Below are 14,192 nucleotides of genomic sequence, written 5' to 3'. Positions count from 1 at the left end.
GAGGCCTCAGCAGCAGCTCCATTCGAACCATGAACGGAGGAAGAATTTCGGACTTCAGCATCGATCGCATCCTGTCCCCGCAGGTCGGATTCAAGCCGCCGGTGGAATTCCCACAGGAGCAGAATCCCCATGGACCCTACAGGGGATTCAGAGTGGCCCCCAGGAACCTCGGAATTCCAGCACCGCTCCCTGTTCTGGCGCCCAGTCTGCGGCTGAACCGAGAAATGGGCTTCGGAGAGGAGTTTTACCCGTACGGGTCAGGATTCCACAACGGGCACCCCAACATTTACCCAATCCCCGGGGTTTATGTGTACATCAACACCCAGGAGCCCACAGGTACTTCAGCTCCGGGGTGTATTTCAAATTCTTGTTTCAACTTGAAAAACTATTCAACCAAACAACTTAAGTAATATAAGATTTATATGTGCAATTGGTTTTAACATTTTTATTATTCTTTTTCCAGACTGTCAGCATTTGCCACGTTTCCATGGTTACCACCAGGCCGGGCCGGCGGCCCAGCCGCTGCCTCGGCAGAGGGCCCGGATGAGGACCGTCTTCATCGACAGTCAGACCAAGAAGCTCGAGGCGCTGTTCGCGCGCACCGACTACCCGACGGTGGAGGCGCGCGCCCAAGTGGCGATGAGCACCGGGCTGAGCGAGGAGGTCGTCAGGGTGAGTCCGGCACGATGGGGTTAACTGTAGACCACGTGGGCTTAACGCGTAAAACCTCTCCTGCATGCGTAAAAGTTGTCCAGGTTACATTTTACGCATGGCGCACACACACCTACCAGGGGAGGAGTTTATATTTACAACCGCCGAGAATGTTGTTTTTTAATCATTTTTTTTGTCTAAAACAACAACTATTGGACACCAGTCCAATCTCAGGGCAAAATAGACCCCATTAAGAGGTTCGTCTTAGAGTTCAACCAGATCCAAGATTTCTTTTATTTTCTCAAAATCGCAACTTTACCTTGACAGTCTCCCAACAGAACTTGCGCGCATCGTCAGGACTGTGCGCTCTGCGATGTGAGGTTCTAATTTCTACAAATCAAGCCTAGTTTTTAAAGAAATAAAATATTCAATGATTCCATAATTATCACCCAAATACTATAAACCACCCATCCATTTTTCTTGAAGACAAGATGACCGTAATCATCCCCGAACGCATCGCCAGCACATGGTAGGAATACTATTAAACTCATGTGGAAAATGCTTTCTTTTATTTTTCTTTCTTTTTTATATTTTCATCTATTTGTCAGTTGCAGATTGTTCGATTTAAAAGAAATTTGAAGTATGAGAAAACAGGAGTTTCACATGAAACCAGCGACAGTGAAAATATCTTTAATCACTGAGCTAAAAGCTTCAAATTTTCTAATAAAAATGTAAATTTCCATTGATGCTATTCTTGCAGATGAATAACATTTTTCCTGCTAATGCTACATGACCATGATGCTGACATCTCTCTCTGTTTCAAGGTCTGGTTTAAGAACCGCAGAGCCAGGAGGAAGCAGAAGAGCAACGAGTCAAAGGTCAAGCCGGCCTCTCCTGCCCGCAGCGCCCGAGGAGACAAGAGCCTCTTCGCCTCCTTCCTCTGAGCTGGAGTGATGCTCCACCTGCTGATCAGCCACGTGGATGGAGCCAGAAGTCAAAGGTCATCAGGCTGAACCAGCATCAGAGATGATGCATTCAGAGGCAGCTGATATATTGGATCTTAATTTTTTTTAAACGTTTATTCTCTACTCCTGGTTTTAATTTTTTCAGATTTGTAACTTCCTCATTGTATTAAACACTGAGTCGATTTTTAAACACAAGCATTACTTAATAGATGGGAGTAATTTAATTTTATCAACAAATAAAATCATGATTTCCAGCTTTTGTTGCATTTTATTATTCTTAATTAACTGTAAATATGCAGCTTGTTTTCAGTTCATGTTAAGATGTAATGAAATTAAAGTGAATAAACAGTTAATTTCAAACAACAAAACTTTTTTTCTGTTTTCTGAGAGTCAAAGAACTGGACAGAGATAGAAAAACATCAAATTCTTTATTATATTCATAGAGTTGTAGTCATTAGGAGCACTTCCATGCTGATGATAAGTAGATACACATATTGAAAAAATACTGAAGGTTCCAGAGAGAGAGCATGCAGTGAGTATCTGTGAGGATGAGGACGCCGACATTCTTCCTCCCGTTTCCCCTTCAACATCAGTCAGCTCCACACGCCATAAAAACCAGGAGTTACTCACACACATGGACTGAAACCCAGCACAAAGTAACACACACACTATAAAACCGGAGAACAAAAAGTACACTTAGTGAAGTTATCAAAATATAGGCTATATTCTTAATGCTAAGACAACCAGTGCTGAGTTAGTTTATACTAGGATGAGTTCAGTATTTACTCAGACACATACACCGATAGGTTATTGAGGACATAACCAGTGATTGTGAATGTCTGATGATCAATCACTCAATCATCCATTAGGTTTTCATTGACGTCCTCTCAGATGTTACTTAAAGGACATTTACAGAGAGACACTGCAGAAACACAATCCTGCTAAGATCTAGTCCACTGCAGATTGAAGACTTCCACTGGCTGGAACGTTTTTGGAGCTTTAGGGTTTTATTTGGGGGATTTGATGCTTCATTAACATTAAAGAGTAAAATCCAAGATAAAGATCACATTCCCAGGGTGTGTACACTGTATAAAATGTCTTTAATTTCAAAATTAGACAAATTTTTGTTTATCAAACAACTCAGGACATTCTTTCCTAAACCTGGGAGTGTTATTCGACAATTTGAGGTCTCAGTACATCTCATCGCTGCCCAAATTCTTTGTTTTTCAAATTTGTCTAAGATTTTCTGACAAGAGCTGTAATAAGTTTATATTGCAGTTCTTGACATGTTTAAATGAGCAATAAAAGGTTAGCTAAATTTTGACATGGATGCAAAGTTTCTACAGTGGGTTTTACACTACAGAGTTCCAGTATGGAGCAAACAAAGAAGACAAGGTTATGGAAAGGTTTGCTTGTTGTGAGATAATTCACTCACTAGTGACACCTTGTGGTCAAATTAGAGAGAACTCCACATTTACATAGCTGGAAAAGCATTATGTTCAAGCCTCCAGAGGCTCCACTGGGATATATTGACTGTACTGTACGTTAACTGTACAAAGACGAACCTCACCATCACTGCGATCCACTGAGTCAACAGACCCTGACATACCAAAGAAGTGTATTTGTATCTACACATTTTCTGTGTGCGACACTATTAACTACAACATGAGATACTTAAATCAACATCCATGTTGGGTGGGATAGAAGGTGAAAGTAGTCAACAGCGTCAGTGCAGGAAAGTAAAGCAATGAGTCATCTACATATTATCTAAACGACACAAATGTTGCTGACCTTGAGTTTATTTAATGTTTCCACGGAATGTGCAACATTTCTCATCTCTGAACAAAGGTTTACATTGCAGAAACATCATATAATAACTTTTAGGGGACTGTGATGTTGAAATTTGCTGCAGGCATGAGGTTTTTAGGAAATGCCAGCAATTTCTTCAGATTTTAAGGGAACGTTTGCCCTTGTTAAATGAATTCTAGCCACCCTGTCCCCCCTCTTATTGTATATTCAGTTTCTTAAGCAGCAGCTGATTATAATGGGAAACCGAGTTCCAAATGCTCTGTACTCTGATCACCTGACTCGTCTGCCAGCTTGTGACAAAGCTTAAGAATTGAGTGAAGTACTGCTTCGGTCTGACGACAAACACCCGATGATGAAGGCGCTGTAGTGATCATTAGTATAATTGTGAAACAGATTCCACAGGCACAAAAAGAACGATTACCGACAGCAGTGAGCAAGAGCAACAACAAAGTGTCTGATTGGCCGAGGCCGTGGGGTTTCGACTGACCAGGGATCAGTTCTGACACGACCTGAGTGGAAACTCAAGGATTTTACAATTTCAAATGTCGAGAACAGCTTTAATTCCAGGATTTTTTTACAAACACAAAATTGGCAACATTTTTCGAAAGATGAAAAAAAAAACTAAAAATTGCAAAAAAATTTTTAATTTTCTTAATTCTGATGATTAAAAATAGCTATTTCACCATTTTTACTGTGAAATCACATTCAATTTTTTGACAAACTCTTAGATGCAACTGATTTATTTAGATTTATTTTAGCAAGGAAGGTTTTCCTAATCTTCAAAATAAAAGCATGCACCTTGCAGTTGCCATGTGTAGCTTGGGGTAAATTTTCTAAAATAAAAACTTTTTTTTTTTAGAATCTCCACCTTCACCGGTGGCCTCGGCCATTCGAGTGTTCATCTCTTTGCTGTGGTGTTTTACAGCGTGAAACATCGACACAGGAACCGTTTCCACACAGAGGTCAACACTGCTTAAATATTGCTGAGAGATCTGAACATCAAGTACACACGTAGATTAACTGTTTTCTCGTTTGGTCACGTTTCACAAAAACGTACTGACGTCGTATTTAAGTGGAGTAAGAAGGATGAGAGATGAGGGGGAAGGAAAAAGGAGAGAGGAACTTTTGAAAACATCTGTCAGCAGAGATTTTTTTTTAATTTAAAAAGATGGAGAGTATTGATGGAGTTGATTATTACTGATTGACAGTAAATTAAGACGTAAATCGACATTTTGTGGGGCTGAAAACACATTTTTACTTTGCATCAAACAAAGTCTTTGTTTTGGGTCTTTTAGCACTTTTTGGTGAACAACAGATTATGATAGTAGCTCTTTATTAGACTATAATATACTGTATTCTACCTCTAACTACATGGGTAATGCTTGTATTTAGTGAAGTGCTTATCAATAACATTTATTCTAAGATGTTCAGTTACTATAATATCTAAGGAGAGTATTTCATCTATTAAAGTCTAAATGATAAGGATCCGATTAAAACTGATACAGGACTCTAGTAGTTCAACTGAGGTTAAAGCATGCAGGTGTCACAGGTAGTTTCTGATTTAAATGTTAACTGTCACATGCGTAACAACAGTTCTCTGAGTGGAGAAGCTCAGTCATGAATATCTCCAGCTCAAAGCTGCTTTGAATTAAACTGACATTTTTTTACAGCAGAGTTTTGCCCCGCAGTTGATGCTAAATACCTGGATGGATCTAGAAATTCTGTACGTCTGGAGCTTTCGTGCATCGTGGGAGCATTCACAACTGATTATAAAGCATTTATAATGAGTTATATCTACAGTTCTACATGTTGGGTTGAAAATTTATGAACCATTTTTGCCTAAATTCTGTGCATGGGTCAGACGAGAGCCAGAAACAAGTTAATATATTTTTGGTATAGATATGTCTAAATATTTTCAGTAATTATTCCAAGCTAATAAAATATTTCTATTTCCGGTGGATGGGTGGTGCGTATCAGATAAAAACCTCTTAAAAGCAGTACAGGTGGTCATCAAGCATGACAGACACGCTATGAATGTCTACAAAATGCACTACAGATAAGGTCACAGGTACGGGATGGAGTTCCAAGCTTTGCCAGTACTTAGATGTTTCCTTGCAGTTTTGTGAACTGCATTATTTGTAGATGCACAAACTGATGTCAGGCTTCAAATGAAGACGCAACTTGGATGGACACAAGCTGGGACGCAACAATGAGAGCTTATCCAACAAATAATAGTATTTTAGGGGAGTTACTTCATCAGAGGTGGATACTCTGTTGGTTAAAGGAATGTAGGACGTTTTGATCGGATACAAGGCACTATAGATTTTGCTATAGAACAACTAAATTAGAAGGATTTGAGCTGAGAGTAAGATAAAGAAGAGGGACGGGTTTTCACAACAAGACTCACAACAGCAAAAGTCTGAAGAGAGAGGGAAGCAAAAAGTAAACAGTGACGAAGGGAGAGCAGAGAGGTCGATCTGAAGAAGGAGTAGAGGAGAGGGAAGGAGGTTAAGACTGCATCTCGGCACGCAGCATCCATGGAAACCAACAGCAGAACAGCAACCTGGAGGAGAGGAAGGTGGGAGGAGGAAGAGGAGTTGAGAAAGTTGAGGTTTAATGTAAAACAAAAATCTGAATCAAGATGTGGAAAATGCTCCATTCAAGTCTTGGTTCTCTGTTCTCACCTGGACATGGAGTTCTCAGAGGTCAGGTCTTTAGGAGAACGCATCGTGTTGAAGTTACGCTTGGGCTGTGACACTGAACACACAAAGAGTCTGTTAGTGCTGCAGCACAAAGACGACATCACTGGTGGACACTGTGTTCTGTTCAGAACCAATACCAGAGAAAGAAACGCCAGGACAGCAAGTAAAAAGAAAGGTGTATTTTGGTGTAAAGACTGAACACTTACTGGTGACCTGGTGGACTTTCTTCACCATGGATTTGTCGTTCTGTGAGCCGTCTTTAGGCCCTCCGATTCTGACGAAACAGGAACAACAACAGTCTCTTTATGTATCACAAAGACAAGTAACTCAACCTTTTAAATAAAACAGAAAAATCCCAGTTTTTCTTGCACCTGGAACCTCTGTACCCCTGCCCTGCACGTCTGGACCTTACCTCTGGACGCGGGAGGGCGGAGCAAACACTCCATATTTGGGCAGGCAGCTGAAGTAGCGGACACCAAACACAGAGCCGTCGTGTTTTCCAGTCGGCTGATCCAACTCGATACCAAACCAGTAACCTGCAAAAATGTTAGCGGCATAAAGATTGGATAATCTTCCCTGCTGCGCAAAATAAATGCGACCAATAGGTAAAGAGAAAAGCAAGCGTCCAATCGAAATCAACTTGATGCTCAGCTTGCCTTGCCTTTGAGCCAAAGTTATGTTGGCCACGTCGGTACAGTCATTCTAAAAAGCCGGTGAGTTATGCAACCGATAAACACACAGCTAGCATGCTAATGTAAAGGCAAGTTAAACAGACCTGGAGCAAAATCGGTCTTGCCGTAGAAGCGCACAATGCCGTTTTTCTGTCCGGCCACCAGGACATGATCTCCAACTTCCACATTCAGTCCCTCCGGATCCAGACTGGCAACTGAAGACTTCTTCTTCTGGGCTGAGGAATCACAGAACAAACTCTCAGAGACATGAACGACCAGAAATTATACAAACATGGTTCAGACAAATCACCAAATCTGGGTTCAGAGAAATGTCTGACATAAGCAAACCTTTCTCTCTCTCCTTCTCCTTCTTCTCCTTCTCCTTCTTGGTCTTCCCAGCCAGGCGGGATGCCAGGTCTATGCGTGGGGTTCTGGGGGTGGAGGTGACGGATGATGACGTCAGATCCACAGCCTTAGAGATCTTTGACACCGGGGCAAAAATCCCTACCGGGCAGAAACACCATCACCATCTGATGAGCCTCTCTCTCTCAGTATGACAGCTCTTCTATTTTATTTCCCAAGAGAGTACCGGTAGCAGCTGTTACCTAGCTTAGGAGGGCAGATGAAGTAGCGGACACCCCCAACACTGCCGTCGTTCTTCCCCTCTGGCTCGTCCAGCTCCACGCCGACCCACTGCCCGCTGGCGAACTCCGTGGTCCCACAAAACCTCAGCGTCCCACTCTGAAACCAACGCAGATGAATGAAGCTCACAGAAAAGAAGGCAAACCTCTGCAGACGGACTGAAGCTGAACAGGGCTTAATTAGTCATGTGACAGGAAGTGCAGGTCAGTTCTTGAGTCTCTATGAGCCGGCGCCTGGTCCCACCAACCTGTTTGAGGTTTGCAGGCGGGCTGTCGTCTCTGCTCTGGTCTCTCTGGAGCTACACAGTGAGAACACACTGTTCAGAGCGCAAACAGGATTCACACCACTGGCTAAACTGGGCGCTACTTCCTTTTAGTCAAACTGCACTTTGAGCCTAACGGTTCGACCGTTCTCAACACCAAACCTCACGGCTCAATTAAACATCAGCCGCTTATAGAACCAACTTTTCAGGCCTCTGACCTTCATGTCATCCAGCAGGACCCGGTCTCCCAACTTCATCCCCAGTGAGGACAGCATCAGGTTCCCTGGGATGTTATCATAGTTGGGCAGAGTCGCTCTGGGAAGATTGCAGCTCAGAGGGACGGCGTCCAGCAGGAGCTGCTTCAGCTCTTTGGCCACCATGGCGGCCTCGGCCTTATCTAAACTCATATCCATGGGGTCAGGAACCACATCGGCGGGGACCAGGCCCTTATCGTTCTGCAGGGAGACAGAGAAGACTATTAGAGTCCCCAGGAGGGGTCAAGTCTCAGCAGGGACTAAAAGGAGACATCTCGGATGGATAATCTCGTTCTGTCTTGAATTACTGCTAAGTATCTCTGGAGAGCGTGGGGCAAACGTGTTAGTTATAAAAATCATTCTTGAACATTCTTTATTCAGGGTATGATGTCAACAAAGGTACATAATGCACCTTTAGTTCCTCCAGAATAACAACAGTTGGCGGTTCTCACCCGGACTGAGGGGTTGGCTCCGTGCTCCAGGAGACATTTGACGGCACCCAGACAAAGGTTGGAGGCAGCAATGTGTAGCGCCGTACCGTAATGGAAATCACTGCAGGTGGAATTCAGCACTGAAGAAGAGGAAGACGAGGAAGAAGAGGAGAGGAAGAGGACGAGTCTTTGAGTCTGAAGTCGTTGTGCGATGCACATTGTGATGTTTTAGGATTGTACCTCTGGGCTTTGACGCTTTCAGCAGGACTCTGATCAGTTCCGGAACGTCGAAATAGGCGGCGTAGTGCAGAGCGTTCATGTTGGTCCAGCGGCTCCTCAGACTCGCGTCGGCGCCCAGAGAGATAAGCTGAGCACTGAGGCGCAGTGCCGCCGCCGGGTCGCCTGCAGACACGTGACCATCAGACTGAAGAACGGATTCCAAAACCTATCGGTCGATCGATCGGATCCACTGACGGACTCACCGACTCCGTGCGCTCCAGCCTTACAGCTGTAGTGAAGCAGCGTCATGTCGGTCAAACCGTCGCGGTCGTTCACGTGGCAACCACGCTTCAGGATCTGAGAGTGAAGACAGGCGTTCATGAAAGACAAGAAGCGAGAGAGACTGATTTACAAACGAAGAGAAAAAAACCTCCTCCCCGCTCCACCCGTCCATTATGAGTTTGCGTCTCACCTCGTTGCCGATGATGTCGATCTTGTGCTGCACCTGAGGGACCCACTGACGCACGATGGCGAACAGCTCCGGGATGCTGGTCCGGGGGTCCATGAGGATCTCCTGGCAGGCCGGGTCGTTAGGGTCGAAGAAGGTGAAGGCTGGAGATGGACCGGGGCGAGAAAAGGTCAGAGGTCAGAGGATAAAAGACAGGTGTTTTAGGGGTTGCGACTGAAGCGGTGTGTATTTAAGGTGGTATGACGTACTGTAGTCTTGGGGCAGGGGGGCCTGGGCGGAGGGGTGCACCATGGCTCTTCTCCGGGGCTCGTGAACCGGACTCTGGTACTCCGACACCGGCTGTGGTTCTGGTTCGGGCTCCGGCTCGGCCTCCTGCTCCCGACCGGCTGCTGGGTCCTCCTCTTCCTCCCGCTCCTCCCCCTGCTCGTCCCCTTCTTCATCTTCTACGTCAAACCTCTCCTCACCCTCCCTCTCGTCTTCTAGCTCATACTCCTCCTCATCTTCGTCCTCTTCTTCCTCTTCGTCTTTCTCCTCGTCGTCATCCTCCTCCTCGGTCAGCGCTTCCTCCTCCTCTCTCTGGATCCTCCCCTCCTCCTGCTCCTCCCGGTCGTGCCGCTCCTTCTCCTGCAACCCCAGGTTCTCCTCTTTAGTCATGATGGGGACGCTGCAGCTGGGCCTGAGGAGACGAGAGGAGAACGTTACCCCTCTATGGAGCACGGATAGAACCGGTTCTGGTTCCACAGGATGTTCAAAAGGTGTTAAAACAAGAAACACTGGACCGGTCCTCAGCCTCAGGCTGATGATGGCAGCGGCTAAAAGGTTAACGCTATGCTAAATGCCCATCATTAGCTGCCAGAGGCTGACTGGATTAAATCTACTCTCCACTTTAGCAAATGGACAAGACACTGACATCCATCCAGCTGCTCCCTACATCATCCATCCATCCATCCATCCATCCACCCATCTCCTCCTCCATGGAGGAGAGGGAGCTGACGTTCCATCGGGAATTTATAAATTCCAGCATCTTCTCAGGCAAAACATTTATTAGAACTGAAGAAATGGGTAAATGAATGTTTTCATGTGTTGGAAATGGATTTTAACAAATGATTCTGATCAGTTCAAACATTTTATATATTATTGATAAAATGCTTAAATCAGTGACAGATCCTGGTTTTTGTGTTCAATACTCAACCAGTCCGTCTCATCCAATACCTGTCTGTAGCAGCAGCTACATGCACACCTAAACAAAGCATGGGAACACGTCTGTGGTCGTCTGTGGTCTCAGCTGGACGATTCCTGCCTGAACGGGTCTGCAGACGCCATCAGGAGAAACGTGACAAAGGTTACGCAAGACGACCCAATGAGTCAGTCTGAATCTGTAAGCATGAAAACATCCTGCAGAGAAGACGTCTGCAGAACGGTTCCATCAGTGTAGAAATCAAGGCTACACCTGATTGATTGAACTAAACTGTTTCAGAAATGCACATTCCAGAAGGTTTTTGTTTTTTCCCTTAGATTTCCATTCACTGATAAACGAGAAGCTCCTGAGTTTTCAGTCAACACCTCTTAGAGAGAATAAATACTGTAGTAATAATAATTTTACTCATCCCAAACTGGAAAATTTGGGGTAATCATAATAAAACTGAAAATGATATAGATGATATAGTAACAGCTGATGATGGTTGTGATGATCCTGGGTGTGTGTGAACCATGTGATGCTACCAGCAGGTTCTGAGAGGAGGAGGAGGGGAGGAAGAGGAGGCCGTGGCAGCATCCTCCTCCATCCAGCCACCATTTTACAACAAACCGCACGCATAAAATAGCACAAAACACGCAGGTCTGACCCGCACGGGTTCCCACACAACTCGAACTCCAACCCACCAGCGATGTTTACCACGTTCAAGAATAAAATAAGAGCAGACACGAACCGCAACAGCGGCGTTTGTGATTTGTGCCAATGTGCGTAGTAGAGAACGGGAGCGCAAAAACGCCCCATTGCAAACAATGAAAAAACGCGCACGCACAACAAAAACGGCAACACACACTAAAATATGAATATTAAAATCACAAACGTTAAAAAAAACAAAGCTCGTCGAAGATCCGAATGTGAGCGGATGAAACCCAGAATAACAGAGGCTGTTTTTGTTTTGAACAGCGCCCCTCTCTCCATCTCTCTGCGTCAGCGTCTCCATCTTCACACAAACAGCATCAGACACGACAGAATGAATAGAACCCACGACCTGCGCGTCACAAAGGAGAGACAGGTGTGTTTTTACCTGGAATCAAGCCGCTGGGTGTTCGCTGATGGGCCTCTCTCCTCTCTGATGGCTGTCCAAAACAACACTGATGCTCCGTCTCTCTCCGGCTGCGCTCACAGCTCTCTCTCTAATTTAATTCACTTCACGTCACTGAAGCTCAATGGCGTCTCTTGTTCAGTCAATACGAAAACCCACTATATAGACCTACATATAAAACTGCTTTAAACAGAAACTATCCTACTTACCCCAAGGAAAACATTCAGAGAAGTATTAAAAATTTTGCGTCACTTTTTTTCTGAAATTGCAAAAATGTCCTAAAAAAATATGAAAATTTCCTGAATTCCCTCTAAAATCGTATTTAAAACCGCTTTCAAAAACCTTTCACGTAAAAACAAAAAAACAATCTTATTAGGTGCAGTATTGTTCACAAACGTGTTTCCCCCCCCAACTGTGCGCCCCCTCGTGGTCAACGTATACAATAGCAATACAAAAAGGAAATATTTGTTGATTCGTTTTGCACATGCAATTTCAAACACAAGACCTCGTTTACTTTTTTGTAAAAGTTTATTCAAAATTTGATGCCCAATTTAAAAAAAAGTTGCGAAACGCTTAATAAAAACGCCACATATGCTGCATTTGACAATTTGCTGGAGTCAGGTGATGGTATGAATTTGCCTGATAAATAAACCAACCTTACAAAACACCACTGTAAAAGACAGAAGTAGCAGTAAAATACAAGCATGTATTAAAGAGCACCAAAGAAACATTAAAACAATTAAAAAGAAAGTTGAGGTAGAGAAAAGTGACCAGAACTTGGATTGCTCACTCCAGCAGAGAGTAAAGTCTATATGCGGCCTCTTTCACTCGACCCGCAGCGGGCTCTGGTTCTGGTTCTGACACCATCCCATTCATGAATTCTGGTCGGCTTCTCTTGCAGGGGGGGGGCTAGTCGTGTTAAAGGCACTGGAGCAGTCCAGATAGTTGGTCCGGTCCACTAATTTCAAGGCACCTGTAATCCCCCGCCATGGTGGCGTGAGTGGAACCCCACACCGTCTCTGCGTCGACATGTGCGTGAACTCCTTCAGGAGCCAGCAGAGTCAGAGTCAGCACTTTAAAATCCATCTTGATGACATAGTGTCAGAACCCCCCCACTCCCACCCCCACCCCACCTTTGATTCTCTTGCATCCTTCCGTGAGCAGTCAGTTAGGCGTCCAAGCCGGTGTCACTCCGTCTCCATTACTTCCGAATCCGAACCGGCGGTCGATTCACTTTCTTTGTCGGCGGGCTCTGGTTTCCCATCCTCCCCTCCGCGGGAGTCGTTGTGCTGCTGCCTCGCCTTAAGTTTGGCCCCGGCTCGGCAGCCCCGGTACCTCCGCTTCAGATCATCCGGGATGGGATGGCGAATGCCGATAGAAGCCCTGTCCCGGAGGGCGAGCAGTTCCTCTCTGGAGTAAACCAGAGTCTTCTTCAGCACCGGGTTCCCGTTCGCGTCCATGGGAAGAGAATCAGCTGCACCACGCGTGGGATGAGGGTGACAGAGAGGGCAATCAGCTGGTGGTAACGACTCTCCTGTCAAACATTTTAATAGCGCTGTAAAAGCGTCGAAACAACCCCCACGGAGTAAAATCTAAAATTTGATTGGCTACTCAGTGTCCCACCATAGTTTTCTAACATCTGATTGGCTATTATTTATTGAGAGGTGGGGTTTAAATCAAACAAATTATCTAAATCTACGTTCATATCGGACTATTTTTTGTTGATAGCAACAAAAATTATACACAGTTAGTTACTTACAAAATATTCTAGTATTTTAGTTGCGCCAGGAAGTGCAGGACGCAATAAAACTTCGAAAATTCTCTCGAAAAATCTGACAATCTGCCGCCAAATGATTCTGACATCTGATTGGCTACTTTCGCACTGAGAGGCGGGACCTTGATTTCAACCCTTCACAGCTGCCTTCAGTCAGTCTGGTGTCAACGATTGTACAGGTAGAAGATTGTTTTCTGTAGAAAACTTTTTGATTTAACAAAATTATTCCATTCTGAGATTTTGAAGAATAAAGTGTGGAAGCTTGAAATTATTACATAAAATTTAGAATATAGTTTCAATCTCTTTCAATAAACAAATTCACCAACAGCATTAACATTTAAAACACTACATTAATCTTACCCTCATGTAAGTGTATTTGTAGGACTGTGGGGGGGTAAATGACTCAACCATCGTGAACTTTTAGGTGACTCCAGCTGTCTGTGGGTGGGGGCCTACAGCCAATAGGTGAAACCTGTATAAATCAGTGAAAACAACGGTCTGCTATGACCTGAGGACCTCAATAACTCTCATTAGATTAAACATCTGGAATTTCGATCATTGTTTTTCTGCAAGTTTAGTTGAAAAAATGTTTACAATCCTATCCGTTTATTCTACAATAAATCAGTTAGGTCTTTTATTGGATTGTTGTCTATATTCAATGAGAAATTAATACTTAGCATGCCTGCTAAGTATTAATATCTGTTCAGAAGTGGTTCACATAGCTCATATATCAGTATGTATTGAACATGCTTTACACAATAGTGGAATAAATGCACCACACAGCATTTATTCAGTGCGATGTTACACCACAGTGTAACAACACGTGTCAACAACGCACATTAAAGGTATTCTACTATTTTACAGCATTCTATAAAATTGATTGGTATTCTTTGGAAATTTCTCCCTGACATTGTGTAATTGAACTCCATTACTCGAAGTCCATGCAACATTGTCAATAAAGTATTAATTTATATTTCCATGTATGTATACAAGTTATTTTGGTACAACGTGTGTTTTTTCAATACGTAATTTCCCCGACTTTGGGCATT

General features: G+C 44.0%; 2 protein-coding genes across 3 annotated transcripts; one reads left to right on the top strand and one right to left on the bottom strand.

Moving 5' to 3' along the window:
• The first annotated feature begins 29 nt into the window (after positions 1-29).
• dharma lies at positions 30-1,609 on the top strand. The gene is made up of 3 exons (XM_068316513.1): positions 30-336; positions 464-672; positions 1,476-1,609. Exons 1-3 carry the CDS (start codon positions 30-32, stop codon positions 1,593-1,595), a joined length of 636 nt encoding a protein of 211 aa, XP_068172614.1. The 3' UTR covers positions 1,596-1,609.
• A 433-nt stretch (positions 1,610-2,042) lies between these two features.
• On the bottom strand, positions 2,043-11,462 carry clip3 (CAP-GLY domain containing linker protein 3). 2 transcript variants are annotated; one of them, XM_068318168.1, is made up of 15 exons: positions 11,352-11,462; positions 9,324-9,751; positions 9,079-9,218; positions 8,870-8,963; positions 8,628-8,789; positions 8,409-8,527; positions 7,921-8,157; positions 7,688-7,738; positions 7,404-7,539; positions 7,147-7,302; positions 6,903-7,034; positions 6,540-6,663; positions 6,334-6,401; positions 6,110-6,182; positions 2,043-5,988 (listed from the first exon to the last, which is right to left on the bottom strand). In XM_068318168.1, exons 2-15 carry the CDS (start codon positions 9,727-9,729, stop codon positions 5,934-5,936), a joined length of 1,953 nt encoding a protein of 650 aa, XP_068174269.1. In that variant the 5' UTR covers positions 9,730-9,751; positions 11,352-11,462; the 3' UTR covers positions 2,043-5,933. The 2 variants fall into 2 exon arrangements, with proteins under 2 accessions (XP_068174269.1, XP_068174271.1); XM_068318170.1 differs by lacking the exon at positions 7,688-7,738.
• Positions 11,463-14,192: the final 2,730 nt, after the last annotated feature.

This window comes from Antennarius striatus, chromosome 6 (genome assembly GCF_040054535.1).
Source record: "Antennarius striatus isolate MH-2024 chromosome 6, ASM4005453v1, whole genome shotgun sequence".
Lineage (NCBI taxonomy): Eukaryota > Metazoa > Chordata > Actinopteri > Lophiiformes > Antennariidae > Antennarius > Antennarius striatus.
Note: the sequence above shows the minus strand (reverse complement) of the source record. Positions and strands in the feature narration are given on the sequence as shown.